Source organism: Leguminivora glycinivorella, chromosome 18 (genome assembly GCF_023078275.1).
Source record: "Leguminivora glycinivorella isolate SPB_JAAS2020 chromosome 18, LegGlyc_1.1, whole genome shotgun sequence".
NCBI lineage: Eukaryota > Metazoa > Arthropoda > Insecta > Lepidoptera > Tortricidae > Leguminivora > Leguminivora glycinivorella.
The window spans coordinates 12,116,561-12,127,696 of record NC_062988.1 but is presented as its reverse complement, the minus strand read 5'-3'; the positions used below and the strand labels follow the sequence as shown (position 1 = coordinate 12,127,696).

Here is an 11,136-nt window from a genome sequence, read left to right as displayed (position 1 = left end):
GTTAAGCCAAGGAACAGTGTTGTATCTACCATCTCTAAGCATTCATCATTCAAAAGTATTTTTGTATCGATTGGTTTAACATTCGGCAGAGAGAATCGAATACATTTGGTTTTCTTAGAATTAAGAAGTAAATTGTTGACAGTAAACCACTGCAGTACATCAGCTAACGTGCTATTAATTACATTGTAATCCGTAGATTTTCGGTCAACATTAAAAAGCAGTGATGTATCATCAGCAAAAAGTACTATTTCACAAAAGTTTTTTACTATACATGGCAAATCATTTATATAAACCAAAAACAGGAATGGACCTAAAATTGAGCCTTGTGGCACTCCTAATTGGACAACAGTCCCGCTAGAGCGAGTTTTGTTAACAACTACTGTTTGTGTTCTATTGCTAAGGTAAGAAGACATAAAGTTTAGGGCATTTATAGACAAACCATAGTGTTCTAATTTCAAAATGAGCGTTCCATGATCCACACAATCAAAGGCTTTTGAAAGATCACAAAATATGCCAATTGCATCACAAGAATTTTCCCAAATATTATATATATGTTTAATGAGTACCGAAGCAGCATCGGTCGTGGAACGGCCCCTTGTGAAACCGAACTGTTTCCTTGTAAGTAATCTATGTCTGTTGAAGTGTCCCAGTAGATCATTTAACATTAGCTTCTCAAAGACTTTACTTAGAACAGGAAGTATTGATATGGGACGGAAATTGGTTATATCACTCGAATCACCCGATTTAAAAAGCGGTATGACTTTGCTACATTTCATAAGATCTGGAAAGGTGCCTTGTGAAATTGAAATATTATATATTACGGCCAAGTAAGGTGCTATTATATCTATGACATGACTAATTACTTTAACTGATGTTCCCCATAAGTCTTCCGTTTTCTTTAAATTGAGTGACTTTAATGTTTTAACAATATTTACAGAGTCTACTTGACTAAATTCAAATGAATTATTACATTTCTTAACATTAGCACAAAGTAATGAATGGGCTTGAGCCGCAGAAGAATGTAAACATTTTGTGGTGTTAACGGCTATGTTTGAGAAATAATCTTCGAATGCCGAGGCAACATCGCTGTTCGACACTATTTGTTGATTATCTGATACAATGTTGACTTGACAATCGCGTGATTTACATTTACCAGCTTCTTTATTTATAATACTCCAAGTTGTTTTCACTTTGTTGTCCGACACTTTCAATTTAGAACTAATAAAGTTTTTCTTGGCAGTTAAACACACTTTCTTGAAGATTCTTGAGTAGTTTCTTACATAGTCCAGGAATTCTGAATTCTTGTTCAGCTCTCTCTCACCATAAAGTTCATAAAGTCTTTTTCTACTTTTGTGAATACCTACAGTAGCCCATTCACTAAACTTTGTTTTAACTTTTGACCCACTAATAGATTTCACTTTGAAATTGTTATTAAATTGATTCAGAATTACATTGAAAACTTCTTGATACAAATGATTACAGTCATAATGCAAAAATGGTATTATAGACAAACTATGTTGAATTTCATTTTTGAATGATTCCAAGCGAGATCCAGTAATGGGTCTATATGTTATTGTTTGTGGAGTATCATGAATAACGTTTAAGAAAGCTGCCCTTTGGCCGCTGTGATCGGAATGAAAACAGTTAAATAATTTCTTATCTATACATTCACAGTCACAAAAAATATTATCTAGGCATGTTGCACTAGTCACACCTACCCGGGTAGGTTCAAGAAATAAATTAAATAAATTAAATGATTTAAACAAACAGAGCATTTTAACAGTATTACTAGATGACTCGAGCAAGTTAACATTAAAATCTCCACATACAATAACATGTTTTTGGCCCTTGCACACTAACTTCAGAACATTTTCCATTGTAGATTCAAATATGCTGAAGTCAGCTGATGGTGGTCTATAAACACATACAATTATATATCTGTCTAATTCAACACATGAAATTTCTATAGTTCTTTCTATGGAATATTTTACAACATCTTTGCGCTCTTTACACTTCATACAATTTTTAACAATAATAAGGGAGCCACCATGAACAGCAGATTTTCTGGCAAAAAAACTAGCTAATTTAAAATTAACATAATCAAATATCAACTGTTCTTGTTTCAACCAATGTTCAGTAATACACATAACTTCAACATTATTACTATCTAAAAATAATCCTACTTCTAATTCTTTGCTGGAAAAACCCTGAATATTCTGGTGAACAACGTTCATACTCAGGTGTTTTTCCGCTGTCTTACAATCTAGTTTAAATGAGGCATGGGGTCCTTGGCTTTGTCAGCTGACTGAGACTTATATATAACACTATTACATCTATTTGGCTCAATATTGAAGGCCAATAACTCCACTAAATATACAAAAAATTTCTTTGGCAAAAATACCTTCCGTGGAGCTAGCATGAAGCGCTCAATGAATTTATTTAAGTCAAAGAAATGGTACTTTTTATTAACAGCTATGGCATGGTACATTAAAGAATTGTAGTAAGCTATCTTACAATTATAGTCATATGATACATTTTCTGCATAAGGTAGTGCACATAATATAATTTTCCCCACACCAGATTTTTCAATAACATTTAGAGTGGACATCAATTTATCTATGCTAAGCTTATCTACATTAAGACTATTTCCTAATAAAATTACTAATGTAGTACTGCTATCATAACATCCCTTTGAAATAAGGTCACATAAATGAGACAAAGTAATGTTTTGATAACAGTAATTTGTCACTTGTTGCTCTAACTGGTAGCTTAATAATGGGCCCATTCCTAACCCAATCTGATCTGAAAAAACAACAGTCTTACTGACTGCTCTAGGGGGCTGTTTAACTACTGCCGCATGCCTAGTTGTGTCGTGGGCCACATCGGCTTGAATAATCTTTGCTGGTGGCATTTGGCCACAATTACAATGTTTTCCATTTAATAATGCTTTACACCGCTCCTCCAAATCTCTATTTTCTAGCAGCAATTTATTAAAAGCCTGTATGTGCTCCTCAACTTGTTTTTTAGTGGTCTCATACATGGCGGATACTGCCAAAAGCTCATCTTTTAGCCTGTTAATGTCGGCATTTAATTTCAGAAAATTTGATTCCTTGACTTCCAGCTCTGAATGACAGTCTTGAACCCTGTTTTTCATAACTGTTAACGTGTGTTTTAATTTACTATATTTTTTAATACATGCCTGGCCTTTGATCAGCTTTTGGGTTCTCCTAATATACCTATTAATCTTAATGTACTTTTTTAACTTATTACTACTATTAAAGAATACTATGTGTTTGGAGTCCCTACTCAATTGTGTTTCACCGCTTACCAACTCTTGGTACACATTCTGTAACTGCGAAGCATCATAGTGCTCCCGCTCTTTCCTAAACAAATTAAGTTCCTCATTTGCCGCACCCAGTTCTTCTTCTAACTGTGTGATGCGGGCCAAGGCCACTTCATGTGTCGAAGCGCACTGGTTGAAGGTGTCTATTGTGCCTTGCAAACGGTCCACTTCTCCGCGGGCATCAGTCAGCTGCACATCATTGTCCGCCAGCTCCCTTCTCAATTCTGAGTTTTTGTTGATTACCTTCTGGAGCTCCACTTCGCTTTCCTCCCTTTCCTCCAACAACTGCTTCGACAAGGCCCTCGACTCGTGTAGGTCCTGTGCTGTTGTTTTTAGCTGCATCTCTAGTTGTCGTGCCGTTGCCTTGCGAGTTTCGGTCGCAATTTCGGTGTCCATTGTCACTCGTCTGGCTTTCTGAAAGATGTAATAAAAAAGGATGAATACTTATCTCAATAGAGATTGAAAGATTTGCCAAGATGACGACAGAGATGAGAGCTGTAGGAATGAATAAAGTGTGCAGTGTGTCAGTAGTCGGCAGTGTCTGTGGCGAATGTGTCTTGTCTCGTCTTGTGCTTCCACTAGTTCGTCAAGCAAAGGGAAACTGCACGGTGCCAATGTTGTTTGTTTGATGTTGCTCACGGCCGCAGCAATGAGCTTTGTTTGAGTGTAGAAATAAATGATAAATAAAACGGAATACTCTCCCCGTTTCAAACGCAGATTCCAACGGCTGCGATCACTCGTTGACAGTTGGGTAGTCCTGCCTCAAAGTCCAATAAATACTCGGTGTAACGTTGCCAATTTCACCAAAACTGTATCACTGATAATACTTTACTACTTAAATTAACTAACAATGAGTAGAAGTCCTATTTAAAGCTAAAAATAGAATTAAATTTCAATATTTGAAATCAGCTGGTCACAGAGTCAACTTGACAGCTCGGCGACCGTTCGGAAAAGCGGAGTTCCTCATAAAGACAAAGGCGCAAAACGTCTCAGAGAGGCGCAAATTTGTAAGTCACAGGAGATGATGAGCGAACTTCAAACGACTAAGATCCCGAAGGCCACTTAGTGGCAAAATACCGAAATGGGCATCCCGACGGTGACGATCGAGTTCGCCGTTAATATCTTAATTCTAACTAGTATTATAAAAATAATAGTGATGGCGAAATATAAGGCCTAAAAGTCGGGAACATAGGCGCCCTGTGAAGTCAAAATACCCCAAAATATGCCAACGACCGCAGCTTTGCAGTTGATCAAAGCTTGGAAGCTTGCTGCTTCCCCGCTAGAGGGTTGAGGCTTAATAAATTGCGTTAATAGAAAAAAAAAACTCGCGCTCGCTTCGCTCGCGCTTACTATTTGTGTCAGTTCTCTTTTAGAACGTTACTCAGGAAAAATTCTACGCTCGCAGCGCTCGCGTTTTCATTTCAAATCTGCTTTCCTGACTTGGCCACTAATAGTACTCCATTTTGTTTGTTATTTTATGTAGGTACATGATATCCACGTTCAGCCCCACGTAACTATGTATACTAGGGTGCGACTGAGAAAGTTCAACCCTAGTCCCTTTTGTACTCTGTATGATGAAATCCATAAATTCTGTATAGAATTAATCTTCAAATTACGGCATTATTATGGAAAAAAAATTCGCGCTCGCTACGCTCGTGATTTTTTTTCTACTTCGTAAAACTTTTTTACAAGGGCGCCGAAACTCAAACTCGCTCTACCCTGATTGAGTGCACGGGCCGGCGCTGTGTGCAGGCACATGCAACGCCTAAGTACCATTTGATTCCATATCATTTCAGTCCATTTAGTAATCCAGGTACTCGGCCTTAGCGTGTGGCTATACATATGGTCCTTCGAACCGGATCTCTCTTAAGGATAACATTGCTATGAGTCAGTGGCGTAGCGTGCCATCTCGGCGCCTGGGGCGGGAGACCCGTTTTGCCGCCCCCATTCTATAGGTGCTTAATTAAAATTAAATTTCACAGGCAATGAGGTATCTTTTATTCAAGGTAAAATAGTATGAGCGGTTTTACAAGCGGATTCTACGGGCCTTATGAGCAGCGAAGTCAGAAATAACTTTGTCAAAATCAATATTAGCAGCCAATTCTTGTTCAATCGACAATATAGCCAAATTTGATAGTCTAGCGGTGCTCATAGTAGATCTGAGGTAATTTTTTATTAGCTTCAACTTCGAGAAACTTCTCTCACAACTTGCAACACTAATCGCTAAAGTCAAATATATACGAATCAAGACGACTATATTTGGAACCGAAATTCCGAGATTTAGTTTTTGAATGAACTGGAGGAGCTCCAGTGGTCCTTTACCACTTATATTTTCGTCTGATTCAGAACAGGCAACAAACTGCTGGAGTCGCTTCCGCTCCATCTGAAACTCGTCCCTGTCGATGTCTTCTAATACATGGGAAAGATCACACTCGAACTCGCTGTCCAAAAGTTTTGCTGGCATCAAAAATCCGAACTTGTCCGATATTTCTTGAAGTTGCTGGAATCGAGTCGTCATTTCTTGAATGATCTTGTCGAATGATGCGAACACCTCTCGTCGGATTTCCTGCTCGTGAGACAAAGCTGCATCTTCAGAAGATTCATCGCCATGCATGCGTTTTTTCCTGCGAATTCTTCTCGTTTTGAGTTCGATTCCGAGTTTTTCGCAGACAGTCTTAGCAAAGTCAATTGCTTCTTGCACGAAACGGTTTCTACTTTCCATTAAAAGGGTTTTCAAAGCGCAGAGCTTCTGAGCACACCTATCCACACTAAGTCCTCTTTGTTGCAGGTAAATCTGTGCGTCATCTACTTCAGGTAGCATTGCAGCCCAAAAGCCAAGAAAAGTTAGGAAGTTAAATGACTGCATGGCTGTCAGGAGAAGACTGGCTCCCGATCTTGTTTCGAAAGTTTGAGATGAATCTGTTAATTGTTCCAGTACCTCAAGAACTACCTCAAACTTATTTTTAAGCATCTTGACAGCTACATGTCTAGCGCTCCAGCGCGTTTTAGTGACTCGTTTCACTGCTTGACCTGTGACGGCAACCAAAGCGTTCCATCGAGCAGTTGATGCAGAAAAGAAGGCAAATAGCTTCTCCAGAGTTCCAAAAACGTCACGGAATCCACTGATTCAGAAGCAGCGTGTACCCCAGCCAAGTTTAGTGAGTGGTTTGTGCATGCAACGAATATAGCTTTCGGATTCAGTGCTTTAATCCGGGCTTGAACTCCATTGTGGATCCCTGACATGGTGGCAGCATTGTCATAAGCCTGTCCTCTCAAATTCTGTATGTCCAGTCCGTCTGATGTTATCTTCGCGATTATATCGTTGCTGAGATCTTCTGCATTTTTTCCTTTTGGTTCGAAGAAATCAATGAAAGATTCTACCACGGCGACTTTTTCTCCTTCGATATGCACGTATCGCAGAACTTGGCTCATTTGGTCATTGTGGGAGATGTCTGGTGTACTGTCGAAGATTACGCAATAATATTTAGCTTGTTGTATACGACGGATAATGGTGGATCGAACTTGCTGTCCCAGTAAGTTAATAAATTCATTCTGGGTTTCTGGAGATAGATACGAAACTGAAACCCTAGCTCCCAGCTTTATCTTTGTCAGGTGTTCCATTAAAAGAGGGTCGTATTTAGCTAGAGAGGTGCACTAACTCCAAAAAAAGTTCCCGCCCGATTGCCACTATCATCTCCTCGAATGTCTTCTCGATGTCCTCTGAAGGCCAGATTCTGTTTGGCTAAGAACTGGATAATATTCAGCAACCTGTACAGTACATCTCTCCACTTTTTCTCCTCACTTTCGAAAACTTCTTGTTGTTTCTGATCAATGGTTGCTTTACAGTTTAGGCGAACTTCCAACTCCTTCCATTTCAAGAAGCTCTGTTCATGGCCCAGGCTATTTTCATGGTCTCCGATTCTTGGATTTAGCTTCCACCATTTGTTAAATCCTTCTTCAGATGCGAAGTTCGAGCCGGAATTGCCGAACAGCTTGCAAGAAAAACAATACAAGGATTGCTTCAAAGGCGAGTACACCATCCATGTTCGGAGAACCTTTTCGCCGTTAGATAATGGTTTGTAGAACCACTCTTTGGTTAGTTTTCGGGTACCGCCTTTAGTTGAAGACCCTGGGCGAACAACATCAGCAAATTTAGAATCGATGTACTGTACTGAGTCAGATCCGCGACGTACTAGAAGCGTTCTGACTTCGTCGGTCATAGGAGAAGGCCAGCAACCTACATCGTCGAGATTCACATCTTTGACTTCGGCAGGAGCAGAAGGCACGATTTCAATTATGTCTTCTTTGGCAACATTCACTTTTTCTGCAGGCTTATGACTAGATGCTTGAGGTACTTCTGGTGATTCGACTGCGTGTTGACCCTGCTCTTTGGTGGAACCAGAACTTTTTCCAACTGCGACGGCAGGCACGTCTTTTTCTTGTGCCTGTAAAATAAATGTATTTTCATGAATATTGGCCGGAGGACACTTTCGAATTTCAAATAACTATTTTATCTATCAAAAACAAAAGTGAATTTGGTAACAGCACGGTTTGCCGGACTTAAAGGAAAATTTACAAACAAAATTGATTTTGTAGGCAGCTACCTTTTTTACAGTTTTCCGGTAAAAACTGACTGAGTATGTCATAATATAGATGTTATTAAAAGATAAAATTACGAGAAATTTGATAAAATCGTTCGCGCCATTTTTGAGCTAAATGAAAAACTATGTTTTATTTGTATGACAGGTACCAATAAATAATCAAGTTATCCAAAAAATATTCATAGATATTTACGAAAAATCCCCTTATGTAAAATTTCATCCAAATTTGGTTCAGCGGCTTAGGCTGACAATTAAAAACAGACACACATACATACATACACATTTTGATTTTTTTACTTTTTCGGAGTCAGTTAGTGATAATGATATAGAACCTTACAACCTTGCAATTAATTGCGAGTAACCCATACATGTTATGTCTAAAATAACTGGAGTAATTCTAGGCCACGCACGATTCTAAATGGAGGAATCATATACTTACACTGGAATCACTTTCGCTGCTGCAGGATGTCATCGAAGACGTTAATGTGGCTTTCGAACCAGAACTGGAACTGAAATACTTCAGTAATGCACCTTGAGACTTCTTCGCATCTGCATCTTTCTTAGCCTTTTTTTTGCGGAATTCCGCACCGCTTTCTTTGACTCTTTTCATTTTCAAAAACTAGTTCAAAGATTGGGTAGGTAAAGTTCTAAATGTTTAGTTTTAAAAGCTTTAACAGTATTTAAAAGATCGAAACACAATATAAATGGCTTTCGTTCCGTATCCAAAACTCTCGCGAAACAAACATACGAGTAATGCGTGATTGCGTGACGGTACTTCACAATGCACTAAAACAAACAAAGTTCAGTACAATGTTCAATGAGTGCGAAAGAAAGAGAGGCATCGAATGGACACGGGCCGACGCGTGAAACAAAAGATCTCAAGTCAACTCGACTCGCACGCGCCCGGCAGCGCCGCGCGGCATGATGCGATGTTGTCGTTCGTATGTAGTGGTCTCAACTCGCTTCACCGGCGACATTTTGCCGCCCCCGCGGGCTGCCGCCCGGGGCGGGCCGCCCCCTCCGCCCCACCCACGCTACGCCACTGCTATGAGTGCATGGTAACTTAAGGGGTGTCTGTTGAGTCGGTAATATTGACAACCAACCAGTCAGTAATATCGACTATTAAATTTACCCTCCACCACTAGGTACGTTATACACCGCGATCTTGTTAATATTGTCCTCCCACGGTTAGGTACAAAATAAATTGGTAGGGTTTGACTGACAAACTTACAACATGGACGCTGTTAGGCTCAACGAACTTCTGAAGAGTCAAGAAGAGTTAGGAGGAGGACTTAAGACCGTGTTGACGAATATGAAAAAGGATTCGGCAAGCAGGAAAACGCATAAGTACATCATGGACAAGAGGACGGTGCTTAACGGAATTAAAGCGCAAATTGAGGAAAACCACGCACAACTTGAACCGGAAGAGCGGTTAGCCACCCACACCTACATGACCAGCTACTACGGTAGTCTCCAAACCATTTATGAAGAAGCCACAGCCTACTTAGACAAGTGTGAAGAAGCGTTGATGAAAGATAGCCAAGGTGGGTCTACAGGGTCCAAGTTTGTAGACTGCCAGGAAGTTTCGCCAAAATTAGGGATACAGAAGTGGCGCATATCTCAACTCGTCAAGAAGTTAGCCGCAGCCAGGCAAGCCATTACTGAGAACAAGCCGATCTGGTTCCTGCAAACAACTCTCCAAGCCATCCAGAAACAGTGGGAAACTGTAGAAGAGGAGCATTTGGGATTATGAGTAGAAGAAAGTTCATTTAGTGACGAATACTTTACGAAAGAGGGTGTTGAAGGATGTCAAAAAGATGTTGAAGACACGTCATACCAATTACAAGCTAGAATTAACGAGTCAGCCGAGACCGCCATTTCACGTAGTTCCACCGAACCCAGAAAACGGGCTAACTTGCCAAAAATCACCATCCCGATATTCACGGGGGAGTACGAGTCCTGGTACTCATTCCACGATTTATTTAAAAATCTTATCCACAAAGACGCTACATTATCAAACACAGAGAAAATGCAATATTTAAAAGGAGAGCCTGCCAGAATGATTTGTTATGGTCCACAGGTTCTGGTACACATCCGTTCCTGCACAACCAGTCCGCAGTCTGCTCCACCGCCCGCCGCCCCCGCCAGGTCGGCTCCACCGAAACCCAAGCGCCACAAAACAAACCCAACGAACAACAGCAGCCAGTTTGAAGGAATAGAGTTACGTCCGATACAGCCGCTGTAAAGCAGCTTCCCATCATTCCCGCTGCCGTCGAGAGTCGCCAGGATGTTTAGACAACAGATTTCGTCAGCGCATCGCGCTGATCCGCGCAAATCAATCTAGGGCATAAGCCAGCACAAACATAGTGTAGTAGTTGCACTTTACACGGATGGAATACAAATAAGATTTACATATGTGTGCTATAGGTAATATTGTGTATATAAGGAAATATAATTTGTAAATAAATCAGATACCAATTGTCCGTTGGTGTTTCACTACCTCCATACCTAAAACCTCTGCTTGCTCAGGGCGACACCCTGAGAGTAGAGACTCCCATCCACCACCTTTCTACAGGTACCCTTGCTGTGGCATAAGACTCCTTTAGCCTTAATCGGTCGTCTGAGCCTGGGCGATCGGCAGCAAGTATCCATCCAACCACCTTGATCCCCCCCGTAGGGAATCCGTCTGTTACTGATAGGTCTCCCGGTACAGACATCCTTGTCATAGAATAAGTTAGGGCTAGGGAAGTAGGGACTTAGGCCAATAGGATCCCTTGCTATCGCCTCCCACCTTATTTTATGCAGTCTGTGCAGGCACATGCAACGCCTAAGTACCATTTGATTCCATATCATTTCAGTCCATTTAGTAATCCAGGTACTCGGCCTTAGCGTGTGGCTATACATAAACTATTATCAAAATTGAACGAAACTCCCCAATCTCAATATGACAATGGGAAGGTGGGGAAAATCAGGAGCCGACATAGTGTGGTCACCCTACTTGATACATTTGTATGAGAAAAATTATGTCTGAATATCTTTAAAACCAGACAACGAATATAAAATATTAGATGGTGGATATTTAGTAAAAATTTTACTAAATGTTGAAGTACTTTCGAGTGTCTTAGGTGCTACAAATAGTAAGATATTTACATTTTTAACTTTCTCAAAACGTGTGGACTGAGTGAGCACTTA

At 40.3% G+C, this 11,136-nt stretch overlaps 1 protein-coding gene across 1 annotated transcript; it reads right to left on the bottom strand.

Moving 5' to 3' along the window:
- Nucleotides 1-3,066: 3,066 nt before the first annotated feature.
- LOC125236143 lies at nucleotides 3,067-8,977 on the bottom strand. The gene is made up of 5 exons (XM_048142843.1): nucleotides 8,384-8,977; nucleotides 7,118-7,788; nucleotides 6,488-6,803; nucleotides 3,415-3,757; nucleotides 3,067-3,071 (listed from the first exon to the last, which is right to left on the bottom strand). Exons 1-5 carry the CDS (start codon nucleotides 8,552-8,554, stop codon nucleotides 3,067-3,069), a joined length of 1,506 nt encoding a protein of 501 aa, XP_047998800.1. The 5' UTR covers nucleotides 8,555-8,977.
- Nucleotides 8,978-11,136: the final 2,159 nt, after the last annotated feature.

What these genes read in the sequence shown, in the direction of transcription:
- LOC125236143 (XM_048142843.1), bottom strand. Translation starts at nt 8,554, where the DNA reads ATGAAAAGAGTCAAAGAAAGCGGTGCGGAATTCCGCAAAAAAAAGGCT. An exon ending in GCAGCGAAAGTGATTCCAGT is followed by an intron (nt 7,789 to 8,383) that starts GTAAGTATATGA and finishes TTTATTTTACAG; the next exon opens with GCACAAGAAAAAGACGTGCC. An exon ending in AAAAAGTGGAGAGATGTACT is followed by an intron (nt 6,804 to 7,117) that starts GTACAGGTTGCT and finishes AATCTTCGACAG; the next exon opens with TACACCAGACATCTCCCACA.